The following is a 27229-nucleotide window of genomic DNA, read 5'->3' as shown; positions in this document are numbered from 1 at the left end:
CGAGAGGGGCTCACGCCGCCAAGTCGGTTACCATGGCAACCGGCGCCCTCCCTCGCGGTAACCCTACGCTGACGTAAGGCTGCCAGGACCGAAGAAGGAGATTGGTGCGTCTGGGGGCGGGTTTGCGCGCAGAGAAGATAAAGGCGCGGTGCGCCCAAGGCCAGCTGGGCTTTCTGTTTTGCTCGCTGTCTCCGTGCCGCGTGCGTCTCCAGGGCCGCAGCGGCGCAGCATCTTTGGGCGGCTGCCTCGGAAGGTCAGTGCGGTGGGACTGGATGTTCCCTCGCGGCTGATCCTGAGAACTGAGCCTCTTTGAAACGGAGGCTGACGCCGCGGGATTGCCTGACCCCCCTGCCCCCCACTAGTTCGATAGGTGTGACAAGGCCGGGCGCCGCAGACTCAGAGCTCCCCGGGGCGATCGCGGGTCCCCGGCCGTCGCTGCGGAACTGGGAGGCCAAGGGAGGGTCGGGGTACTGCTCCGATCGGCTGGGGCGGCTACTGGCCCTTCCTAAGTTTCGGAAGGGCACCCTCTGCCAGGAGAGGTTTTTCTCATAAAACCGGTTTATCCAGTCTTCCCTGGAGGTTGAGCCCCCTCCTCCCGCACAACTTTTCCATAGGAGAGTGGGAGGCTAAGGCTGGAGATCCGCGAGCGGCCCTTGTCTCCACGGCTTTTGGGGTTCCCTCTCCTAGGCCAGTGTGCACTGAGGGGAAGGTGCGGGGCGCCCGCTCCGCAGGGCCAAGACTGTCTCTGAGACCTTCTATGGCTCACGCTGAGAGCACCAGGATTTTTCCCCCGACCCTTCCTGGCTTTCAGATCATCCCCACGTTAAGTCCAGACTTTACCAGCTGGTTGATGGAGTCTTTAGCAGTTCGCTAAGTGCTTTTATAAATTGCTTCTGTCAGCATGTGGTGTCCCCTTTCTAAGGATGGGGAAACTTGAGGTTGGCGAGGTAGTGTATGCCGGCTCGCGCCGGAGGGAGGGCTGTGTCTGGCCTTGAACCCCGGGTGCTGGTAGGTACTCTTCTCCTGGGGAGCGGGGAGGAGGAGAAGCCGAGCTGCAGGGGAGGGGAGCAGCGGGGAAGGTGGCCCCTTCGCCACCACGAGGATGCGTCCTTCTTGTCCCCTCTCTTAGGTACCCGATGTTTTCTCTTGGCAGGGAAGAGTGGGGGTGCTAGCAGGAGGGTTTGTTTGAAACTCAGCGGACCTGGTTTACATACCCTTTCCCTTTGGTAATTAATTATGTGCCTGACCTTGGGCGGGTCAATTCATTCTGCAAAATGGAGAAAAGATCCCAGCTTCAGAGTTACTGTGAGGCTTAAATAAGAGTTCAGGAGAGCAGATACTTCCTCAGCGCTCAGTAGCTGAGGTGCCAGATTTTCCCGTTGGATCATTACTGTGAAGAGTACACGTTTGGGGACTTCTCTGGTGGTCCAGTTGGTAAGCATCCCCGTTTCCACTGCCGAGGACACAGGTTCAGTCCTTGATGGGAGAACTAAGATCCAGAATGCCACAAGGTGCAGCCAAAAAAAAAAAAAAAAAAGACACATTTATTTATCTGAATTTTTTATGATTTCATGAACGGGAGGATATAAAGCCAAGACTGCCTTGCAAATAAGCAGTTATAAGCATTGCTGCTGCTGCTGCTGCTAAGTCACTTCACTCGTGTCCAACTCTGTGCGACCCCAGAAACGGCAGCCCACCAGGCTCCCCCGTCCCTGGGATTCTCCAGGCAAGAACACTGGAGTGGGTTGCCATTTCCTTCTCCAATGCATGAAAATGAAAAGTGAAAGTGAAGTCGCTCAGTTGTGTCTGACTCTTAGCAACCCCATGGACTGCAGCCCACCAGGCTCCTCCATCCATGGGATTTTCCAGGCATTATTGATCCGTAAATCAGAGTGAGAGGTGGGAGAACTCAGGGGAGATGAAGATGGGCATGTTCAGCCCTGGGAAAGGGTCCTGGGGCCAGGAAATTGTCAACTGGGCAATGACTGACCTTTGGTGAAAGCAGTTTCACTGAGTGTGGATCAAGAAGGCCTGCTAGGAGGGGCAGGGGATGTGGGTTTGGGGCAATATAAATACTCTGGAGACCCCTGAGACTGGAAGGAAAGGTTGAAGGCTGGATGAGAATGCTAGGTTTCAGCAGGTTTATAAGCAGAGAGCAAAGAACCATTTAAGGGGATTGGTGGGAAAAAGGGCTTGGGTGTTTGAACTGGCTGGGGGTTTCGTGGGTCTCTGAGGCAGCATTGATCTACACTGGGTGAAGTTTCTAGCTCCGCAGTAATATATGTATGCACTGACCATTTCTTGGGGCTGGATTTTTAAAAATTTGGTAAATTATGGTTTTTAATCATATTACATAAAATTTACCCTTTTAGCATTTTTAAGAGTACAATTCAGTACTGTCAGGTATATTCACAGTGTTGTACAATGAATCTCTAAAACTTTTTTTATCCTACAAAATGAAAGCTGTGCCTGTTCATTAAGCACTCGTATCCCCTCTCCATTTCTCCCATGGCAACTAAATTTCTACTTCCTGTTTCTATGCTTTTTGACTAGATAACTCATGTCACTCATATGGATGGGATCATACTGTATTTGGCCTTCTGTGGCCAGCTTCTTTCAGTCAGCATAATGTCCTCCAGGTTCATCCGTGTTGCAGCATTTGACAGGATCTCCTTTTTCGAGGCTAAATAATATTCCATCACGTGGACATACCACATTTTCCTTATCCATTCATCTGTTGGGAGCTGGATGCTTGTAGCTTCATATGAATGTGCTGGAGACATGACCTAATACATTTTTATTTACTGTCTCTGTGGCTGAGAATGATGTGAGCTAGAGATCTGGGAGGATCACAAGCTTAAGGGAAACCAATGATGCATCCTCAGAAAAAAGGTCTATTTTCTTGGTTTTCAATATTCCAAATTAGAGTTTCTTTAAATATTTTTGAAATAGAATTATCTGTCTCCAGAGAAATTACAATTGAATTACAGGTTTTTTTCCCCAAGAAATGGAAGTAATGTTCTCTGAAAACAGAGGACATTCTGTTTATTGTGGTGTAGACAAACCCCTGATACTTCTCTTTCCTGCCTGCCTGTTTGACATGGAGTTTGAATTCTCACATGCTTTAAGAACGGTTCATTGGGACTCACAGCTCCCTGGGAGAGGCAGCCTTACTGGCCCCTGGCACGTAAAACCAACATGTCCAAAACCAAGCTCATTTGTCTTCTTACCTGATCTGCTCCTCCAGGAAGCTCATGCACAAGTTAGAGGTCTGTGTTATTCCTCTCCATTCCTCACCAGTTGCTCCATGTCCCAACAATCACAGCCAGCTGGGCTCAGAGCCTGTGTCTCTCTCGCTGTCTTCATGATGCCACTGCTTTCTTGAGCTCTGCTATGGTTGGGGCAGAAAGGTAGATGCCTAGAGATGGCAAGGTTTGTATAACAACCACCCCAGCAAGGCTTGCGCTGGGGAGACGCTCAGTTATTTAAGGAGGAAAGTCTGTTGGCCTGTTTCTCTTTCATCCTTTGGAATTAAAGTAAGCACAGTGCTTAGGGGAGAAAGTGTATGGACTTTCATCTGATCCCCAGTCATCTTTGATGGTTTCCATTTGTAAGTTTGATAACTATCTTGCCAAAGCAAGCCTTACTCTAGAACAGTTATTCTCAAGTATAATCTGGGGTAACCCTGAGGTTCCCTGAGACCTTTGTAAGGTCCATGAGGTCAAGGCTATTTTTAAAGTAATACTCAGAAATTTTTTTGCCTTTTTCATTGTTTCTGTCTCAGATATGTGGTGGAATCTTCTAGAGGCCACATGGCTTGTAATGAGCCTTTCTGCTGATCTAATGGGGTGTGTGCTTGTGTACTCTTGTGTTTCTAGAATCTTCTAAGGATAGCAGGCTTAAAGTATAAATATATGCATTTTCAGAGATAAACTCCATTTTTTCTTATCACTTCTGTGCATTTTTATTAGCTACATGCTGTTATTCTGCTATTATCTTTGGAGCCCATTTTCTTTTAATATCAATATGTCATTGCTTTGAAATTCTAAGTTAAGACTTTGCCTATATGGAAAAATAACAAAAAGTTTATTTTAATTTATTTTTTTATTTAAGGATACATCATTGGCTTAGAGGACTTGATTTTTTTCAACTCAAAGTTATACCATCTATGTGTATAAATGCTGAAGAGAAATGACTCAAGAGTCCTCTGAGTCATGGAAAGAGGAATTTTTCCCCAGATAAATGTACAAAATTAAATAATACATGAAAATATGAACACTTTCCTCAGGTTTTACAGATGTTAGAAATTCAACTTGTGTGTCTGACGCCACAGAACATTTTGAATAATATTTTGGTGGCAATAGCATTATTCTGAGACCAACCGTTCTGAATGAATGAAGTGTAGATAGGATGATCTCTTTAAAAGCCAAACATTATTTATTACAGCTTTCCAAACTAGAAAAGAAAAAACTGTTGAAGTATGACAAGATAGATTATCAAATTGCAGTGGCTGGAGAAACAATAAAGCCTTGTTTGGATGAAAAAGCATGGAAAAACCTCAGCACAGCCACTGGGACAGTAACTTGTCAAAGACTTAGCTGCAGACATGACAACTGACACTAGGAGCATGTGCCTTCCTATGGTCATGGCTGGACTTACCGTTCTGTTTGTTTTCATACACTATCAATGCCAAGCCAATCATCAAAGACCAGCTTTTTAGTGAATGTTTGACAGCAAACACAAATAGTGCCAGTCTTTGGTATAGAATTATTTTTTTTTAATTTCATGGTTTATCCTGGAGCAGCTGTTGAATTTTCACTGACAGTGCACCAGCCACAGTGGCTAAAAGTACCGGTCCCTTTGCAGGAATCAAGGCAGTGGCACCACCTGGTACTAAGAAGTCATGGTATTCTTCACTGCCATATGCTTTCCTGTAAAAAAAATAAAAGGTAGAAAACTTAAGGCCTGTTGTTGCCCTTGCTGTTTAGTCCCTGAGTTGTGTCTGACTCTTTCTGCAATCCTGTGGACTGTAGCCCACCAGGCTCCTCTGTCCATGGGATTCTCAGGCAAGAATACTGGAGTGGGCTGCATGTCCTTCTCCCGGGGATCTTCCGACCCAGGGATCCAACCCGGGTCTCCTGCATTGGCAGGCGGATTCTTTGCCACTGAGCCACCAGGGAAGCCCCTTACTTAAGAATGCCCTTGATGAAACAGTAAAAAGTGATTAATTTTTATTAAACCTTGAGGCTTGAGATGTATCTTTTTAGCGTATCATGTGGTAAATGGATGTACTTGTTGTGTATCGAAATATGATGGTTATTTTGAGATTAAGCATTTTTTGTGATTGAATTGTGAGCTGAACTGGTCACTTTGTTTTTTTTTTTTCATAGAGTACTAGTCTTACCTGAAAGAATGACTGACAAAGTATGATTATTCATACCTGGATAATCGGCAAACATTTTCTTAAAAAAAAAAAAAGATAAACCTAGCGCACCTGTCAAGGAAACAACCAATGGTATCTGTTGCAGGTTAACTTGTATCCACCATTGTGTACTTGACAGCTTCTCAATACTTAGGAATTTTCTGATGAGATCAGTGACATTAACTAGTATAACTTCGAGCAATTGTACAGTCAAGTGTGTTGGCAGTTAGAAGTTCTGCATTACTCACTGAACGAATATTTTCCAAAAGACCAATGCATAGAATTGTAAAATCATACAGGAATAAAAGATCTGTTTGAAGCATTAGATATACAAGTGGGTTCTAATGTTATAGGTACAAAAGTTTCATGATAATGTCATCAGATTCTGTGTTGCAGCTAACTTTTAAAGAAACTAGCATGTGTTGAGTTCTGGATATCAAAGGTGAGTATCCAGAATTATCTGAGAAGGGTTTTAAGATACTGCTTCCTTTTCCTCACTGCTTTGCTTTGTGAGTCTGGATTTTCTTCATTTACTTCATCAAAGCAACAGATTGAGTTAGAAGCAGGTGCAAAAATCCAGTTGTTTTTCTATTAAGGAAAACATCAAAGAGATGAGTAAATGTAAAACAGTGGCACTCAGATCAGTACGTTTTTTGTTTTGGAAAATATATTTTCATAAAATACGTTTATGTTAACACTAGACAGAGGAGCCTGGTGTGCTGTAGTGCATGGGTCACAAAGAGTTGGACATGACAGCAACTTGAACAACAGCAAAAGGAATTCTGAGACCAGAAAATGTAAGAGCTGCTACCTTAAAAGCATTCACCTAAACTTGGAAATGGCAAGACAATAATCTTGACTTGGAAAAGCTACATGCTTTAGAGGGGTGGAGGGCTTTTGGGTTTTGCTTTTAATGTATATGCATTGTTAATCAAAGCCATCCCATAATAGGGACCGTAGTGCCGCTTGATGGTTAAGAACTGGGTTCCCTGAGATGGGTGGTGGTTGCAATGGTTAAATGCTGTAATGCAGGAGGGCGTTCATGGGCCTGTGGCCAGTATTGAGCTTTACATGTTAGCTAGTAATAGTTGTGGACTAAGCACCAACTCAGTCATGAATTGTCCACATTGCTAAACTAACATACATTGTCTGAAGTTTCATCTACCAGTGCTATTGGAAATCTGACAGCTGACAGAGGTGGAGGCCACAGGGCAGTGTGCAGAGAGCAAAGACCTGACCTTGGGGCGGGTGAGCAGGAAGGTTGCTGTTCGAACCAGTAGAGTAAGCCCTGCACTCTGATCCCCTCTTGTGACATGCTCACCTTGGGTAAAGCTGGTGAGGAAGAAGAGCTGGACTGCAATAAAATATACATGATCTGGGAAGAGGGGAGAAAATGGCTTTCTAATTATCCCCTCTTAAGAGATGGTCGTGAAACAGAAATTAGTCACGGCTTACTCAGTATTGCTGGGGATCTTTTTACCTTAACAATCTGCTTTTCTAGTCTGGATCTTCCTTAAGATAACGTTAAGGATGTTAACATCTGAGTTTCATAGGGTGCTGTGTTATTTAGTCCGGGACCTATTTTCGCTTCAGTGGTACGTGGACAGATGGTAGACTGCAGGCTTTCACTTGGATCCGTGACTTGGTGTTCCTGGCACGGACGGCTCTGTACACAGTAACCTCCACGGCGACTTTAGAGCCCGTTGTCGTAGCACTGTGTGGCTCCAGTTCTGAATCTCAGCCAGCCTTTGTTTGCCTGAACTTTGCATGAGCAACGTGTATCCCTCTTCACGGGGCTGGGCTCACGGTCGTCTCCAGATTGACTCCCCGTCGCCGCGCTCAGCAGCCTATTTAGTTTGGTTCATGAATCCAGGACGTGGCTTTGCTTGGGAGCTGGCGATCTTAGTGTTAGTTATGGTTAAATGGTTTGTGTTTTGAGGGGTCTGGAAGGTAAGCAGTTACATGCTGACCTCTGCTTTTTTGTTTATTAAAATTTTATTGAAGTATAGTTGATTTATAATGTGCTGCTGCTGCTGCTAAGTTGCTTCAGTCGTGTCCAACTCTGTGCGACCCCACAGACGGCAGCCCACCAGGCTCCCCCGTCCCTGGGGTTCTCCAGGCAAGAACACTGGAGTGGGCTGCCGTTTCCTTCTCCAAGGCATGTGTTAATTTCTGCGATATAGCAAGCAACTCAGTTATACATACATATATATATATATATATACACACTCATTTTCATTATGATTTGTCACAAAATATTGAATATAGTTCCTGCTATACAGAAGGAGCTTGTTGTTTATCCATTCTATATAGAATATCACATTGGCCAAAAAATTCATTCCTGTTTTTCCGTAAGATGTTTTCCTATGCTAATCCCAAACTCCCATTCCTTCCCTTCCCTACCGGCTCTTCCTTGACAACTTCAAATCTGTTCTATCTGTGAATCTGTTTTTGTTTTGTAGGTATGTGTTTTTGTATCATATTTTAGATTGCACATATGATATCATACAGTATTTGTCTTTTTCTGACTGGCTTCACATAGTATGATAATCTCTAGGTCCATCCATGTTTCTGCAGTTGGCATTGTTCCATTCTCTTCTGAGCGCTGAGTTGCTTCAGTTGTGTCCGACTCTGTGCGACGCTGTGGACTGTAGCCCACCAGGCTCCTCTGTCCTCTGTCAATTCTCTAGGCAAGAATACTGGAGTGGGTCACCGTGCCCTTCCCCGGGGATATTCCTGATACAGGGATCAGACCTCCATCTCTTCAGTCTGCGGCAGTGGGAAGTGGCTTCTTTACTACTAGCGCCGCCCAGGAGGCCATTCTTTCTGATGGCTGAGCAATATTCCGCTGTATATATGAATCGCATCTTCTTTATCCGTTCATCTGTTGGTGGACTCTTGGATTGCTTCCATGTCTCGGTTACTCTGAATAGTAACCAAGCATGAACATTGGGATGCATGTGTCTTTTCTGAACTCTGCTCCCTTTGCATTATAGGTGTGTCACAGAGAGCATGCCAGTTGTTCGGATGTTGCGGCAGGTTGCCTGCTGGATGCTGCAGAGCCCAGCCTGCGGCTGCCGGGCTTCTGTCCTACCCAGTCGGCTTCTGGGCACCTCTCCTCGGCAGATTCCAGTGGATGCCAACTTCCACTCCACTTCATTCTCGGAAGCAGACCAGCAGCGTGTCTTAATTACAGGTTGGGTTTTTTTTTTTTTTTCTTTCTCCCGCCTTTGTGGCTTCATTATTTTCTTTGTGTGTGGCTGTATATTCGATTTTGGAATGTCTTAACATACCACCAGGTAACATGTATTCTTCAGAAACTCCCTATCTACTCTTGGCTTCCTCCTGAATTGTGCAAATCCCTGGTGCTTATTTTGTCACTGTTGACAGGGCTTGGTTTCCCTGCCCAAATCTTTTGTCATCTGAAGAAAGGACCTGGGAACCTGGGGATGAAAAAGCTACTCTGGGCCTTGGTTCCCCTTCCCTGCTCAAGATCCAAGGTGTGTGGACAAAATGTGGACTCTGGAGTCTGGCGCATCTTTCCTTGGCCAGGCTCCTCTAGCCAGGCAGTTTCTGCATGTTTGTGTCTTGGAGACGGAGCAGATCGCCAGGGCCTGCCTGGGGCTCAGAGAACTTCTCGCCATGACCTCATGGAGCCTGGGTCTCATTGTCCACAGACTGGCTCGCCAACCCCTCTCACCTTGTGTCCACCCAGCGTCCAGTTCGGCATCTGCTCACTGCACATTTGACCGTCTGCCCACAAGTCCTTGCAGCTGACCCAAGCCCACCGCTGACTGATTAGCACGTTCTTATTGTCTTCTATTTGCCAGAATTTCATGCCTTGACTTCACGTCATTATCCATCTTACATTCTTCAGTGTGTGCATATTTCTCTCACTACCACCACCCCCTCCTCCTCTGCTGTAAATGGGTTTCAAGTGAGGTCGGCTCCCTTAGCACCTCCCTCCCTGACTCTCCCAGCGTCTTGTCCGTGTCTTTGATTCCTTCCTCCCGCCGCCAACAAAGCACCCTCCAAGTGTCACTGCCAGTGCGCTGGTTTCAGTCACCTGCTTGCACGTGATCACAGGAAATGCCACGGCCTGCATCTTCCTGCCTGATCACTTTCTCCCAAAATGGAATTTAGGGTTGTATCCCCCTAAATGTGTTCCTAGACCCCCAGCTCTCCCCCGTCCACCAATGGCATTTGTAAGCATGCAGATTAAGATGCTGTAATCATTTGTTTAATGTTCTTAGCACTTCCTCACCCACCCAGTTATCTACTCTTTTTTTGGGTGACTTCTTGGTTTTTGCCTTCTTTCTCCATTCCTATTCCACTGCAGGTCTAATGGAGGAGGGTGCTCTGGATAATCCCGCCAGAGGTTGATATCCAACTATTATATCTGCAAATAAACTTATTTACAAAACAGAAACAGACTCATAAACTTAGATAACAAACTTATGATTATAAGCGTAGGGTGGGAAGAAACAGCCTCACAGACTTAGATAACAAACTTATGATTATAAAGGTAGGGTGGGAAGGATGAGGGGAAGGGACAGTTTGGGATCAACGTGTACACACTGCTGTATTTAAAATGGATAACCAACAAGGACCTACTGTATGACACATGGAACTCAGCTCAATGTCATGTGGCAGCCTGGATGGGAGGGGAGTTTGGGAGAGAATGGATACTTGTATATGTATCGCTGAATCCCCTTGCTGCTCACCTGGAACTATCACAACATTGCTAATCAGCTATACCCCAATACAAAATAAAAAGTTTCCTTAAAAAAAAACGATTACATGTGACTTTAAGTGTTCTGGTACCCGTAGGAGACAAGCTTCATAGCCCATCATATAACAAAGCCAAAGCTGCTAGTGAGTTCCTGGCTGGGCGATGCTCTTGCTCTTCTGTGACTGTTCTCTTCCTGTTCCCTGACTTTCCCTTAGCCACTCCTCTGCTGGAGAATGTTCTGTCTCTGAAACTCATCTGATCTGATCTCTGACCTAGCTCGGAAAAGGTGATTCAGTTCCATCGGGCCATCCTGGGGCTTCACCTAATTAGCTAAGATTACCAGTAGAGTTTTATCCTGTTATTACATCCTGGGAATAATTGAACTAGTTTGATTTAAATTAAAGTTTCATTTTTTTCTTCTTTATCCAGGGGGTCTTGGCCAGCTTGGAGTGGGTCTTGCTAGCTTTCTGAGGTAAGAGCTCTCAAAGTTGAAATTTAAAATCTGAGTTTGGGGGTATGTGAAGTTTCTCTTTGCTCCTGTTTAACCACTGAATCTGTCCTCTCCCCTCTTGCTCCTGAGTCTTTTACGATATTATATCTAAATGACTGTTTGGAATGCATTTCATTGTGCCTCTTAGTATCACAGGCTTTGCCTCAGGTCCTTGACTCAGTGTCCCCCGTCCTGGTCCTTTGCCCTCTGCCTATTCTAGGTTGGGCAAAGTAAGACCTGCCTCCAAATGGGTCAGTCAGTTTTTTGATGTTTGGGGACTGAGAGAAGAATATGTAGTAACTGAAAAGGAACAAGGTGGGATTTAGAGAAAATGGGATAAAAGGAAAAGAGAGGAGAACAGGGGGGAAGAGGGAAGGACTCCGGGGCCCTGGGAGGACATTGGTGACAGGTGCATGGACAACGGTGGGGTAAGGTGTAAGCAGGAGATGCAGCCCCAAGTGTGGCTGGGACCGCAGGGTTGCTGGTTGAGGATGGAGAGGAAGAAGGGCTCACGTATAAAGGTGGGATTTGGGGCCAGGCAGTACATGGCAGTTCCTCTGGGCAGGATGGTTTTCACAGGACCTGGTATGTCCTCAAATATACCGTCTCGTATGTTTAATTTTCCCTTTAGGAAACGATTCGGGAAGGACAATGTGATTCTGTCTGACATTCGGAAGCCCCCAGAACACGTCTTCCTTAGTGGTAAGAGGCTCTCAGAGCAGTCGGAGAGGCAGCCCGTAGGATTCGTATCATCGCTCATAACCAGGCTTGTGAATTAAAGGAGGAGGAGTATCTGAGGCACACTCGTGCTACTTAAAAATGTTTCCTGCTTTTGGATTTCCCTGGTCATTAGGTGGTTAAGACTCCATGTTTCCAGTGCAGGGGGCATGGGTTCAATCCCTGATCAGGGAACTAAGATTCCACATGCTGTGGGGGTGTGGCCAAAAAAGAAAAAAAAGTTTCGTGTTCTTGCCCTCATTAGTTCTGTAAAATGTCCTTGGCATAGTCGCTGCTTGATCGGGTGACCCAAGGACAGGGGAGTTCATTAGACCCTGATGTAGAGTCATGGAGTAATATCTTTGGAAATAATCTGCAGCCATATCTGTGGAATAAAAATTCGGATTCCTACCTTTCAGAGTTTTTAGTGAACTTAACTCAGAGAGAAAGCACACAAAAATCAAGTTCTGAAATGAGGAAAAGGAACTTTAAGTTCTGGAGAAATTAATCCTCCTACTTCAGCACGGGCTTGCACTTAAACACCTGTGCACACGCACGGACCTCAGACTCCTATAGTCGGATTGTTTACCACCTGAAAGATGTTTTTATGTATTTTTTATTTTTTTGACGTTCCCGAGAACATATTTTATTGGGTAAATATGTGCTTTGCATTCTTATTGTTGCTCTAACCTACATAAAATAGTAACGTAAGAAATTAAAGTTCTAGAGGTCAGGTCAGAAATTAAAACTCATTTCATTGGGTTGAATACAAGATGTCTGGGAGAGCTGGATCCCTCAAGACACTCCAGGGAAGATGGCGCTGGCTTCCCAGATCACTTCCTCATCAAAAATATCTTTATAACATCTCCTAGTCCTTCCTGGTTCCGTGTCAGTCTTTTGTGGTCCACCTTAGGGAAGAGCGTTAATGTGCTGAAAGTGGGGGAAGTCGGCGTTGCAGAAATCTGGCTCTACCTCCAGCCTAACCAAGCGTGTTGAACCCACAATTCGTGGATTATTTATATCACGGTGGGTTTTCGGCTTTTGTAAACCCATGTTATCTATTCCTTTTAAATATGCAGCTTATTTAAGCCGAGTGAAATCACCAGGTGCCTGCGGTTTGGCGTGAACAGCATCAGCCCAAGCCAGCTGCCTGGTTTTGATCCCAGTTCTTAATCTTAATTCTGTTTGATTCTGGCAAGTTACTTAACCTCTCTTGGCCTCAGTTTCCTCGTCAACAAAATACTCACCTCAAAGTTTGTTTGAGAGTTAAACATACAGTAAGTCCCCTACTTTCAAGCTGCAAACTTTCAAAGATGGCATGCGAGCTTCTGTATGCCAGCTGTGGTTCTGTACTATTGTGCTTTTCAAGGTGCTAGACTGTCAGATTAAAAAGGTTTTACTTTTTGTTTGTTTTTTATGTATGTATTATTTGCATTAAAAATTCTATAAACCTATTGCAGTATAGTACTATATAGCCGATTGTGTTAGTTGGGTACCTAGGCTAACTTTGTTGGACTTATCCCTGGGTTTGGAAGTTCCTCTGGAGAAGGGAATGGCAATCCACTCCAGTATTCTTGCCTGGAGAATTCCATGGACAGAGAAGCCTGGTGGGCTGCAGTCCGTGGGGTTGCAAAGAGTTGGATGCGACTGAGCAACTAACACACACATGAACAAATGGGACTTAGGACGTGCTCTCAGGATGCACTCGCTCCTATGTAGGGGATTTCCTGTACAGGAAGCCCTTAGAATGGTGCTCGGCAGGTATAAGTCCTGTGTAAGACTTAGGTGTTAACCGTGGAGTGTGTGTGTTAGTAGCCCAGTCGTGTCCGACTCTGTGACCCCGTGGACTGCAGCCCGCCAGGCTCCTCTGTCCATGGGATTCTCCAGGCAAGAATACCGGAGTGGGTAGCCATTCCCTTCTCCAGGGATTCTTCCCGACCCAGGGATCCAATTCAGGTCCCTTGCATTACAGGCAGATTCTTTACCATCTGAGCTACCAGGGAATCACCTGGGGGTTGGGCTTTGTATGCTGCATAAGAAAAATGCTGAGTTGTGTCTGAATAGTTGTTACCAAGTTGGTAGCAATGGAATCAAAATCAATGGGAAAACCTGTTGAAGTTTTCAACCCCTGAACTCCTTCACTTGCCTGATTCACTGCTCCTCGCAGGCCCGTTTATTTATTCCGACATCCTGGATTACAAGAATCTTCGGGAGATTGTGGTGAACAACCGCATCACCTGGCTGTTTCATTATAGCGCCCTGCTCAGCGCAGTGGGGGAAGCAAACGTGTCCCTGGCCAGAGCCGTGAACATCACTGGTGAGTCTCTGGGTCGTGCCCCAGATGCCCTGTTTGCCGGATTCCCCAGTTCCTTGGGAAGAGGTTTCCCAGGTTATGATGGCTGCTTGTTTCAGGACTGCACAATGTCCTGGACGTTGCCGCAGAGCATGGTCTGCGATTGTTTGTGCCAAGCACCATCGGGGCGTTCGGACCTACTTCTCCACGGAACCCAACCCCTGACCTCTGCATCCAGAGACCCAGGACCATCTATGGGGTGTCCAAGGTCCACGCTGAGCTTATGGGCGAGGTAAGCATCGCTTGGCAAGGTGACTCAGTGTCTCCTTTTCTGTTTTTGTCTCAAACACCTGCTAATTCATCCTTGGAGAGGACTTCCTCCCTCCTCCAATCCATGCCCCCAGAAATGCTCGGGGACTGATTGGGTTTGCCAGGTGGCCGTAGCCATAGCTCCAGCCGAATCCTCAGCCCGTGCTAACATTCAGCACTTCAAGCATACCCCCTGAGTTGCACCCCTCCTTCATTTGCTGCCCGTCTTACTTGTTTGCACTGTTCTTCCAGGCTCCTGATATTACTATTATTAGAGCTAACTTTAAAATAACTTCAAGTGTCCTTTTGGTTTTCTTTTTTAATACACTTTGTCTTTATACTTGTATAGCACATCTTTTTTTTGTCATGCCTCGTAGCTTATGCTTATGGGATTTTAGTTTTCCAACCAGGGATTGAACCTGGGTTCTCAGCATTGAAAGTGCAGAGTCCTAACTACTTGACTAAAATGTCCATAAAAGGGCATTTTAGCCAGTGTCTGACCCTTCAACTGATGTATCACAGTGACCATCTTTCCCTGTGCTCTCCCAGCACTACCTCCTAGGACAGGATCATGGAGGTTTGTTCAGGACAATGAGCAGGGTCTTCCTTCCAAAGAAAGGCAGAAACTCCCCACTGTCAGCTGATCTATTATTTACTGTGTTGTCTAACATTGTTATCACCAGAATGGCGATTATTTGACAATAACAAACTTCAGGGTTATTTGTTAAAGAAAAATGACAGTTCTCGGGTCTTCATTTCCTCGAGGAGGATTTTAAGATGACTGTATGGGGAGATGTTTGAGGAAAAGGCTGTTAATTCTTTGCATTGCTCTACCTGATTTAAAAGATTCTTTTTGAAGTTAAGTTTTCTCTTTCTCGTAGTATTATTACTACCGGTATGGATTAGATTTCCGATGCCTGAGATATCCCGGAATCATTTCTGCTGACTCCCAGCCTGGAGGAGGAACAACTGGTAGAGTTGTGTTTTATTCCTTTTTTACGTAAAATTAGCTTTCTATTTGCCTGGTGCAATGGGGATGGATCTGCTGTCATTTCAGCCATATGCTGGCTGGAGTCTTCGCATCCTTTCTGAAAAGTGCGTCTGAGAAGCTCATTGAACCCTATTGACTTAAATTTGTTCAGGGCAGCCCAACCAATGCTGTAAATCCAATGGAATTTACCACCCACAGTGCCAGAATCAAACTGAGTAATTTCACTAAGCATACTACCTTCCAGGCTCATCCATGTTGTCGTAAATTGCAAAATTTTGCTCTTTTCTATGAGTGAGTAGTCCTCCGTTGTGTACATTAGCCAAATCTTTATCCATTCATCTGTTGGTGAACATTTACATTGCTTCCATGTCTTAGTTATAGTAAGTAAAGCTGCAGTGAATGTTGGACTGAGTGTATCTTTTCAAATTAGTGTTTTCTTTTTCTCTGAATATGTACCCAGGAGTGGAATTGCAGGGTCATATGGTAGCTCTATATTTAGTTTTTTGAGGAACCTCCATACAGTTTTCCACATTGTTATCATTTTGGACTTGAGTATGCATTATGTTCAGTAACTTCCACATCAGAGATCCTTCCCATATGAGGGGTTCTGAGATGTAACATAAAAGACACTTGGCAACGTCCGAGGGATTTTTACTATAGCTTTGTAGTATTGTCTGAAGTCTGAGAGGCTTGTACTCCAGCTTTGTTCTTTTTCCTCAGGATTGCTTTGGCAATTCTGGGTCTCTTGTGGTTCCATATGAATTTTAGAATTACTTGTTCTAGTTCTGTGAAAAATGTCATAGGTAATTTAACAGGGATCACATTAAATCTGTAGAGTGCTTTTGAGTAGGATGGCCATTTTAACAATACTATTGTAATTCTTTCAATCAGAAGCATGGGCTTTCTTTCCATTTCTTTGAATATCTTCAACTGAAATTTGAGGAATTTTTTTAAGGGATTTTAAAAGAGCCTTTGGGTTTGCTGCTGCTGCTGCTAAGTCACTTCAGTCGTGTCCGACTCTGTGCAATCCCTTAGACGGCAGCCCACCAGGCTCCTCTGTCCCGGTTACTTTTTAAAAATTTGCCTAATGCAGTGCTTCTCCAGAAAGGCATTAGGAATCCCTGGGGATCCTTGAGTCAGACCCTCTCAAGGGATCCAGGAGGTCAAAACAATTTTCATATTAATACTAAGATATTATTTGCCCTTTTCACCATCCTTTTCAAGTATACTGTGGAGTTTCTCACGGGCTGCCTGATGTATGTAGCATAGCAGGCTGAACACAGAAGCAGAGATGCTCACTATTTCCTATTAAGCCAGGGAATAAAGAGGTTTTTCAGAATGAAAACACACCATTCTCCTCACTAAATTCTCTCTTACTTGGAATCTATGTTCTTTCACATGTAATATCATACATATGAATGTGTGGGCTTATTATCATTTTTAAGTGTAGAAATATTTTTTAAAGTTCGCAGTTAATTTCTGATATGGTTGTTGTTGCTAATTTCTGATACAGTAGCTGCTGCTGTGTGTGTATAGGTACTCAGCTGCTCATTGTGTCTGACTCTGTGCAACCCCAGGAACTGTAGCCCGCCAGGCTCCTATAACTTACCTTAATCAAACCTTTTTGAGGTCTCTCAGTGATTTTTAAGCCCACAGAGAGTTTCTGAGACTAAGACATCTGGGAACCACTGCCTTAATCCAAGAGGCTCACTCATAATTTTTGTTATAAGATGACCCTCAGACAAGCTTCTCTTTCAGACTATGCGGTCCAGATTTTCCATGAAGCTGTCAAGAATGGCAGATTTGAGTGCAACCTGAAACCCGACACGAGGCTCCCAATGATGTACATTGACGACTGCCTCAGGGCCACCCTGGAGGTCATGGAGGCCCCAGCAGAGTCCCTGTCCATGAGAACCTACAACATCAGCGCCATGAGCTTCACCCCCGCGGAGCTGGCCCAGGAGGTGCTCAAGCATATCCCAGAGCTCCAGGTCGCCTACAACGTGGATCCTGTCCGACAGGCCATAGGTGGGTACACCGCTGCACCCACCTCAGAACCAAAGTTCAGCTGCAGTCCGCCGCGCGAGTCCTCGAGGACATACACCGTGGAGGAGAAGAAGAGCACAGTGGCTTTCCCAGGGGCCCGACACCTTCGGAAGAAGGAGCTGCTGTCGCACCGGAGCTGGCAGATGGCACAGTTTTGGGAAATGATGTCCAAAGTGGGTGGACTAGAGCTGTCCAAATAAACAACTTGTCGGCATTTCACCACTTGCCAGTTTAAATATCAAACAAACAGACATAGTATGAGAGCAGCCCTGGGTTCTCAGAGGCTGTGACTGTGCCCCTGTGTGAGTGCCATGCCATCTGAACATGGCAGTCCCACCTTACAAGTCTGCAGCGGACTCTCCTAGTAGGTGACAACTCACAGTGCCTGGCAGTAGATAGAGGCTTCTAGTCTAAGAAGGTGACTGTGTGTGCCCATAATTGCTGCTCTGCTCTGCTCAAGGGAGATTTCAAAGAGAACGTTTCTTTCATGGCATGTTGGCCTTTATTTAAAGTGTTCTAGACCCTTTTGCAAACCTACAGCCTGAATAACTTAAGCTCTTTTCCATGTCTTATCCTAGCGGATAGCTGGCCAATGAACTTTGATGATAGCAACGCTCGGAAGGACTGGGGATGGAAGCACGATTTTGACCTCCCGGAGCTGGTGACAACGATGTTGAACTTCCACGGTTCTGAGAGCAGAGTTGCCCAGGCTAACTGAAGGGGCCAGAGGAAGAGCTCGTGAGTCCTGGGTGGCTGTCCAGGGAAAGCTATAACAACCCTGAGGTTCCAGACCCCAAGGAGTCTAGATGATGTGGGGCTGAAGGACTAATTGGATTGAATTTTCGCAGCTCATATTGAACTGCCACATGGAGAAATGACTTGGCTTTAGCGTCTTCTCGATGCTGTAGGTTTGGTGGTAGCCCTTCTGAATCTTTGCTGTTTGCCTAAACTTGTCCACATCACAGAATGAAGACTTAAGTCACAATCATTTCCGTTTCCTTAATTAAGATGAAGTGACCACTTCTGGGAAGATATGTGACATTTGTATTAAATTAAACTTAATTTAAATATCACTCCTAAGACTCCATCATTCCCTTGACCAAGACCAAAGATTACTTTTTAAAGACCATCAAAGATAATCTCCCAATTTAAAAGAATTCTTTACTATCCCATCAGAGCCTAAAAAATTGTCTGTGTGTTAATCCCGTGTTCACAATGTTCAAGAGATTTTAACCTGTCAAAAATGATCACTTCCAATTTATTTTTCCCTAAGAAGATACACTGCTGCTGCTGCTGCTGCTAAGTCGCTTCAGTCGTGTCCGACTCTGTGTGACCCCATAGATGGCGGCCCACCAGGCTCCTCTGTCCCTGGGATTCTCCAGGCAAGGACACTGGAGTGGGTTGCCATTTCCTTCTCCAATGCATGAAAGTGAAGTCACTCAGTCGTGTCCGACTCTTAGCGACCCCGTGGACTGCAGCCCACCAGGCTCCTCCGTCCGTGGGATTTTCCAGGAAGAGCACTGGCGTGGGGTGCCACTGCCTTCTCCGTGAAGACACACTACCGGTAGAAAGCTAAGAAGATCAGAGATGATCTGACTGTCAAGGGGAACATCTCTCACTTTGATTGCCTTCCTGCTGGTGAGCTAGGGGGTAGTGACTGGGACTTTGATCCCTTACCTGCCACGTCAGGCTCTCCTGAAGCTTGTCTAAATGTGCAGGTTTGGGGGCTCCATGCCTTCAGGTGGACTCAGTTGTTGGAGATGTGAATCTCAGAGGACCATGGGTTATTCTCTTCCGGCACTGGGCCCCCAAATTTAGACCAATTCCAAACATGATTTTCTAAAGAGGACTTCCTTACAACAGCCCTTCTATGCACTCTTAGATGAGCTTTCAAAAGAGCTCCACTAATCCTCTGAAGGGCTTCTCAGGTAGCTCAGCAATAAACAATCTGCCTGCAATGCAGGAGACATGGGTTTGCTCCCTGAGTCAATCCCTAGAAAATCCCATGGAGAAGGAAATGACAACCCACTCCGGTATTCTTCCTAGGAAATTCTGTCCTGGGAAATCCCATGGCCAGAGGAGCCTGGCGGGCTGCAGTACCTCAGGCTGTAAGAGGTGGACGTGACTTAGTAACTAAGAACCAAACAAACACTTAAATGGAAATGGAAGATGGAAAAGGAAGGAGGCCTGTGTTCCCATCATCACTCTACAGGGGCATTCACCTGCTGTTCAGAGATGCTCACTTGCCCATTGTGGGGAGGGGGGTCTATGCTCTGCCCCCTCCCCTGTCCCCTAGTGCACTGAAGCCTGCCGAGTGCTAGGTCTGCAGGATTCGTAATCCAAGGACCTAAAGGAGACCGATCACCTAGCAAATAGGCAGTGACACTTTAATTGTTTCCCTTCTTTTCTTCATGACACTTGAACATGAGCCTGTCTGCTACACTGGAAATCCACAAGTCTTCCAAATAAGTACAAAATGTGAAAATCTGATTTTAGAGGGGTGTTTGATTTGGGGGAAAAGCTTTGCACCTGGAGGAGAAATGAATTCTGGCCGTCGCTTTGCCTGAGGTTGTGGATCTTGCCCGAGTCACTTCCTGTCTTGAGTCTCCACTTCCTCACCTGTGAGAAATAGCATGAGCCTGGCTGCAGCTTCCTGACTTCCAAGGCTGCGGCTTCAGTCAGGGGACTAGAAACAAGACCATAGTTAAACATTTCCTGAAAAAGTAACATTGGGTATGTTTGAAAGCATATCTGTAAACATGTAATTTACGGGGTATAAGAAAACCAACTGGGGGATAAGAGGAGGAGGGATAAACTGGGAGCTTGGGATTGACATATGCACACCGCTATACATAAAGTAGGTAATTAATAAGGACCTACAGTTCAGCACAGGGAACCCTACTCAGTACTCTGTAATGACCTATATGGAAAAGAACCTTAAAAAGAGTGAATATATATATATATGTATAACTGATTCACTTTGCTGTATACCTGAAATTAACACAACATTGTAAGTCAACTATACTCCAACAAAAATTCCAAAAAACGAAACGGCCACAACCCCACAACTGTGCTCAGGGACCACCCTTTCTCAGAGGCCGCCTCCCTCCCCGCCCACACTTTCCTTCTCTTGTGTAGTTTTTGCTCATCAGAGGGGGGCCTGGCAGGGTTTCCTCACTTCACTGGTGAGACATTAAGGCTCTAATGAAAGATGAATCAATATTTCCAGTCCTTCTCCTCCTTTAAATAAACCATTATCGAAATACCTTAATGAAAAAATATTTTGCTTAAAATTACTCAGCACATTCATATTAAAGCAAAACTATTTGGTTGTCTTGCTGCTGCTGTTGCTGCTGCTAAGTCGCGTCAGTCGTGTCTGACTCTGTGCAACCCCATAGACGGAAGCCCACCAGGCTCCTCTGTCTCTGGGATTCTGAGGACTATACAAAGCTGAATTGCACATTTCCAGTCAGTGAAAGAGGTAGAATATATATATTGCAACAGTTTGACAATTTCTAGTTTTCTCCTTAAGTCACTGAGTTTGGGAGTGGGGGAAACTTTTGCTAAGTATCTTCCATATGCTTTGATACTAATTTTGCAATGTTTGGAAATAAACTCTGGAAATGAACTGCTGTGCTGATGTATTTATTCAGTCTTGAAACAGATGGGATTCTGTTTGAAGGGGAGAAATGATTTTTAAGAATCTTTCTGTTTTAGTAAAAGATTAAAAAAATGTCCCTGTTCATACTGAATTTTGTATAATTGTATGCAAACTGTTTTCAACACTTCTGTTTAAAGATGGTTTACAACTCCCTGGGAAGATTTCTTTGCATTGATAAATAATAATAATACTCAGTGAGTGTTTCTGTTTTGCTATTTAATATCATTTTTCACAACAAATATCAGGGAACCCAGATTGACTTCATAATTAAAAACATATATCACTTATATCCCTCCTATCCCCAGTAGAAATTTTAAAACACTGATTTTAGCATTTCTCCCCCTTTTCACTTAAAAGTTGGGTGCATAATTACTATCTTTTTTTTCCTGATCCAAGGTACTCTTTCAGAAGTTCCTGGGTTACTGTTGTTAAGTTGTGACTCTTTTGCCACACCGTGGACTGTAGCCCACCAGGCTCCTCCATCCGGTCCATGGGATCTCCCAGACAAAAATACTGGAGTGGGTTGCCATTTCCTCTTCCAGGGGATCTTCCTGACCCAGGGATGGAAACTGTGTCTCCTGCATTGCAGGCGACTTTTTTTTTTTTTTTTAATCACTGAGCCACCAGGGAAGGCCTTTCCTAGGTTAATAGAACAAAGGAATTCTCATATGCACAGATAAAGTGAAAAGTGAAAGTTGCTCAGTCATGTCCAACTCTTTGCAACCCCATGGACTATACAGTCCAAGGAATTTTCCAGCCCAGAGTACTGGAGTGGGTAGCCATTCCCTTCTCCAGGGGATCTTTCAAACCAGGGGTTGAACCCAGGTCTCCCACATTGCAGGTGGATTCTTTACCAGGTGAGCCACAAGGGTACAGGGGTTAATAGTCAGCCGCCTGTTGCTCTGGCTAAGCCATGAGAAAATCACCATGGGAAAAGAATAAAAGCAAAATAATTGCAATACAGCATAACCCAGATAAAAGCACATTGGGTTGATCAGTTGGGGTTGTCATTCCCTGCTAAGCTAAAGAAAAACATAGTGTGGACCTTGGAACTCTGGGTCAGCACAAGTTCATAACACTGCTTGTGCACACATTAAGATGTTTTCCCAAGGCATATGTGGGTCTATGACCTCCAGCTAGGTGATAGCCCTTGTACAAGAAAATAACAAAGATAGTTTAGAGTAATCAATAACCAGAGATCAAATTACCAACATCCGTTGCATCATTGAGAAAGCAAGAGAGTTCCAGAAAGACCTCTACTTCTGCTTTATTGACTATGCCAAAGCCTTTGACTGTGTGGATGACAGCAAACTGTGGAAAATTATTCAAGAGATGGGAAACCAGACCACCCGACCTGCCTCCTGCGAAATCTGTATGCAGTTCAAGAAGCAAGAGTTAGAACTGGACATGGAACAACAGACTGGTTCCAAATCAGGAAAGGAGTATATTGTCAAGGCTGAATATTGTCCCCCTGCTTACTTAACTTCTATGCAGAGTACATCATGAGAAATGCCAGACTGGATGAAACACAAGCTGGAATCAAGATTGCCAGGAGAAATATCAATAACCTCAGACATGCAGATGACACCACCCTTTATGGCAAAAAGTGAAGAGGAACTAAAGAGCCTATTGATGAAAGTGAAAGAGGAGAGTGAAAAAGTTGGCTTAAAATTCAACATTCAGAAAACTAAGATTATGGCATCTGGTCCCATCACTTCATAGAAAATAGATGGGGAAACAGTGGAAACAGTGACAGACTTTATTTTGGGGGGCTAAACAGTGGAAACAGTGTCAGACTTTATTTTGGGGGCTAAACAGTGGAAACAGTGTCAGACTTTATTTTGGGGGTCTCCAAAATCACTGCAGATGGTGACTGCAGCCATGAAATTAAAAGACGCTTACTCCTTGGAAGAAAAGTTATGACCAACCTAGATAGCATGTTGAAAAGCAGAGACATTACTTTGCCAACAAAGGTCCATCTAGTCAAGGCTATGGTTTTTCCAGCGGTCATGTATGGATGTGAAAGTTGGACTGTAAAGAAAGCTGGGCACCGAAGAATTGAGGCTTTTGAACTGTGGTGTTGGAGAAGACTCTTGAGAGTCCCTTGGACTGCAAGGAGATCCAACCAGTCCATTCTTGCCGGGGGCCAGCATGAGGAACTCCGCCCATGGCAAAGGTCATGAGGAAGGAGGCTTGGCATACGCAAAGGCGTGATCAAGCCTCAGGAAACCCCCTGTTCCCGAGCATCTAACCCCCAAACCAGAGTCTGTTTTATGCTCTCACCTACACCTCTGACTTTACGGGGGGCTCTCCCCCATAACCGTTTCTCTCGGAGAAGGAGTAAACCTGCAGCTCCAAGGCAATAAAAATTCTTGGGCGTGACAAGAGTGTTTCAGCTTACGGACTCCTCTGAAGGTTATCTAGCCCACCTGTATAGGTTCGTCCGGCCACATGTGATTGTTTACAGCCTCCCAACCTGAGAGACAAGAGATGTTTTAGACTTACTAAAGGCAAATTCTTTTGGGGAGTTAGAAATTATTAGTATAGTGGGTTGGTTAGGAATTATATTGGTGAAGGGTTTTTCATTTGTTGTGTCAATAATTGCTGCTAATTCCCTGCTCTGGGTGGGACAAGGATGTCTCAGGTCAAACCTCTCTGCTGGCAGACTAGCTTGTGTGACAGGATTATCCATACTCCTGCCACATGATTGTTTACTACCTCTCAACCATAAACAGCACAGAGAGTTTTGGAGTATTTTGAGAGTCTTAATTAGCATAGGGCCTTTTCTTGTTGAGTCAATGATTGCCGCCAGGCCTCCATATCCTTAGGCACCTGGTAATATATTAATCAATGTATTTGGAATATAGAAAAGGAAATATAGTGGTTTTTAAGGTTAGCAATACTAGACTTTTTGAGTTAATGGATTTTCTCTTTTGTAATAGATCACTGTGCTTTGTTATAAATCACTGTGTCCTTGCTATGTAAAAATGTAACTTTATCACTATCTTAAGACTAAATAGATCTTAAGGGGAACATTGGTGAAAGGATTTTCATTTGTTGGGCTGATGTTTGCTGCTAAATCTCCATGTTCCCTGCCCTTATAATGAATATAACTAGCATATAGGAGAAATAAGTATTAACCTTTAAGATTAATCATGTTAACCTTGGGTTAAATAAATTCCTTTCTTGATTGTAACTCACTACACCCTCACCCTATAGGAATGTAACTTTATTTGAAGGGTGGTGCCTGGTTTAAGAAAAAACACCTTTGGAAGAAATGAGTTTTTGGTTATCAGAAAGAAAGGATCATAAAATCCCTAAGACCTTTTTATGTAAAGCACCTGATTTTGATAAAGGTCAGGACTGCTGACCCCCTCGTGACTCTGTATTCATCCCTATATGTAACAAAAGGTATATAAGCAAACCCAAAAATAAATCGGATCAGTTTCCGGAAAGACTGATTCCCCCATGTCGTTCTTTCTTGCTCCTCGTTTTGCTGGCTGGATTCCCATCTGGAGCGTGGATGCTATTCCACGTAGACCAAGTTATTCAGCCTCTTTTCTCCACTAATCTTCCTACTACACTATCCGTTTCTAATCTCTCTCTATATCTGTAATTAAATATGTATTTTTCCAAAGACGCCGATGCCGTCCCCACCTTCGAATCACCCTGGATCCACTGGGGCTGGACCCCGGCACACTCTGAAGGAGATCAGCTCTGGGATTTCCCTAAAGCTGAAACTCCAGTACTTTGGCCAACTCATGTGAAGAGTTGACTCATTGGAAAAGACTCTGATGCTGGGAGGGATTGGGGACAGGAGGAGAAGGGGACGACAGAGGATGAGATGGCTGGATGGCATCACTGACTTGATGGACGCGAGTCTGAGTGAACTCCAGGAGTTGGTGATGGAAAGGGAGGCCTGGCGTGCTGCGATTCATGGGGTCGCAAAGAGTCGGACACAACTGAGCAACTGAACTGAACTGAACTGAAAATCATTGCAGATGGTGATTGCAGCCATGAAATTAAAAGACACTTGCTCCTTGGAAGAAAAGTTATGATCAGCCTAGACAGCATATTAAAAAGCAGCGACATTACTTTGCCAGCAAAGCTCCGTCTAGTTAAACCTATGGTTTTTCCAGTAGTCTTGTATAGATGTGAGAGTTGGTCTAAAGAAAGCTGAGTGGCAAAGAATTGATACTTTTGAACTGTGGTGTTGGAGAAGACTCTTGAGAGTCCCTTGGATTGCAAAGAGATCCAACCAGTCCATCCTAAAGGAAATCAGTCCCGCATATTCCTTGGAAACACTGACGTTGAAGCTAAAACTACAATACTTTAGCCACCTGATGTGAAGAACTGACTCATTTGAAAGGACCCTGATGCTGGGAAAGATTGAAGGCAGGAGAAGGGCATGATAGAGGATGAGATGGTTGGATGGCATCACCAACTCAATGGACATGAGCTTGAGTCAACTCCAGAGTTGGTGATGGACAGGGAGGCCTGGCGTGCTGCAGTCCATGGGATCACAAAGAGTTAGACACAACTGAGCTACTGAACTGAACTGAATCAATAAAATGGGAGACGTGACTGGGGACACAGGAGGCTGACTTCATTTTAGCACAACAGATACTCTCTGCTTACCAAGACACTAAATAAAAGTGATGTGGCTCTGAGGAACAGGGCTCTTGATCCAAGAGGTCTTGAGTCCCCTGGTCCTATCTTTAAAACTTTAATTCTGTCTCTAGTTTGTTTGTTTTTTTTTTCCCCCTCAAACTGCATCAACCACTCTCGATCCCTACATGCTGTGCTGGCTGCAGCACGAGGGAAGCCCAAGAATACTGGAGTGGGTAGCCTATCCCTTCTGACCCAGGAATCGAACCAGGGTCTCCTGCATTGCAGGTGGATTCTTTACCAACTGAGCTATCAGGGAAACCTCGCACAGATAAAAGCATTTGCTAAAAATGATGGGCCTGGGACTTCTCTAGTGGTCTAGCGGCTAAGACTCCATGTTCCCAGTGCAGGGGCTGTCCATCTCTGGTCAGGGAACCAGATCCCCGATGCCTCAACTGAAGATCCCGAGTGCTGCAGCTAAAACGTAGCACAGCTAGATTAATTGATTAATTAAAGGGGGGAAAAAACAGTGCCTGTGGCAGGACAGGTGCCCTGTTATTAGTTCTCGTGAAGTCTGGATGCTCGCCTGCCTCCCCATGAAGCCAGGAGAACTCTGAGGGAAAGACCCAAGGATGGCATTTCGCTTTCTCCTTTCCTGGAACCTGACACAGGCAGGATGAAAAGGACACATTCAGAGCCCCGGAAGCTCACCCCTGCTTGAAGCCAGGAGCAGCAGAGACCCGGAAACGGGATGTGTTTCTTCCTGCTCTGGTGACAGGTTGCTGGGCTCTCACCCATGCAGCCATCTGGAAACCTGTCGGTCCGGTTACTGCTCACTGAGCGTTTTCACCTTTGTGTGCTTTGTTGCTCAGTCGTGTCCAACTCTTTGCGACCCCATGGACTGCAACCTGCCGGGCTCCTTTGTCCATGGGGATTCTCCAGGCAAGAACACTGGAATGGGAGTGGGTGGCCATGCCCTTCTCCAGGAGATCTTCCCAACCCAGGGATGAAACCCAGGTCTCCAGCATTGCAGGTGGATTCTTTATCATCTGTGCCGGGGAAGCCCATGAATACTGGAGTGGGTAGTCTATCCCTTCTCCAGGAGATCTTCCTGATCCAGGAATTGAACCGGGGTCTCCTGCGTTGCAGGCAGATTCTTCACCAGCTGATCTACAAGGAATGCTTTGGCCTTCTGCTGATTCTCTGTCCAACTCCACTGCCTGGAAACACCTGACTTACCTTTAATGCTGCAGGAATCAAGGCACCAGGATCCCTTAGAAAAGGGGGATAAACCCCCTCCCACGTCCTGTAGCAGCTGGCATAGTGCAGAGCCTGAGCTGCAGGCGCAGCTGAGGAACCCCATATGAAGGGGACTGTGGGTCTTAGGAGAACCCAGCCACCACCAGTCTGAGGGATCTGGACCGGGGAGAGCCCTGCAGCAGGAGGTGAGGCAGGTGATGAAGGGCTGGGATCGGGGCATGTGGGCAAGAGACGGGAACATCCAGGAAAAGGAGAGGGAGCCCAGGCGAAGTCCTCCAGGTCTGTCCCCAGAGTCTGGGACCTGTACGACGGCACGCTTGGCGCCATCCAGGACGGGGAGGCCTTTAGGCGATAACCTGATAAAACACCTAAGGAGGATCAGCCCGGTGGAGGAGACGCACGAGGCAGGGCGTGGGGAGGGTGCAGAGCTGTCATGCCCTCCCTGAGTGCGCCACCCCTGCTCCCTGAACCCCTTCAGTCAGGGTTTGAGTGTGAGTGTGAGTGACTCAAGTGAAAGTCAAAGTGTTAGTCACTCAGTCGTGTCTGACTCTTTGTGATCCCGTGGACTGTAGCCCACCAGGCTCCTCTGTCCATGGGATTCTTCAGGCAAGAATCCTGGAGTGGTTTGCCATGCCCTCCTCCGGGGGATCTTCCCGACCCAGGGACTGATTAAATAGGGATCAAAAAACAAACTCTCAGC

General features: G+C 45.4%; 1 protein-coding gene across 1 annotated transcript; it reads left to right on the top strand.

Moving 5' to 3' along the window:
- The first annotated feature begins 190 nt into the window (after positions 1–190).
- LOC138081056 (L-threonine 3-dehydrogenase, mitochondrial) lies at positions 191–18050 on the top strand. Its single transcript, XM_068974093.1, has 9 exons — positions 191–253; positions 8419–8618; positions 10584–10626; positions 11276–11346; positions 13529–13678; positions 13774–13946; positions 14845–14935; positions 16713–16982; positions 17579–18050. The coding sequence occupies exons 2-9, from the start codon at positions 8435–8437 to the stop codon at positions 17716–17718; spliced, it is 1122 nt and encodes a 373-aa protein (XP_068830194.1). The 5' UTR covers positions 191–253; positions 8419–8434; the 3' UTR covers positions 17719–18050.
- Positions 18051–27229: the final 9179 nt, after the last annotated feature.

Source organism: Capricornis sumatraensis, chromosome 6, assembly GCF_032405125.1.
Source record: "Capricornis sumatraensis isolate serow.1 chromosome 6, serow.2, whole genome shotgun sequence".
NCBI lineage: Eukaryota > Metazoa > Chordata > Mammalia > Artiodactyla > Bovidae > Capricornis > Capricornis sumatraensis.
The sequence above is the reverse complement of the archived record's forward strand: the minus strand, read 5'-3'. Positions and strand labels throughout refer to the sequence as shown.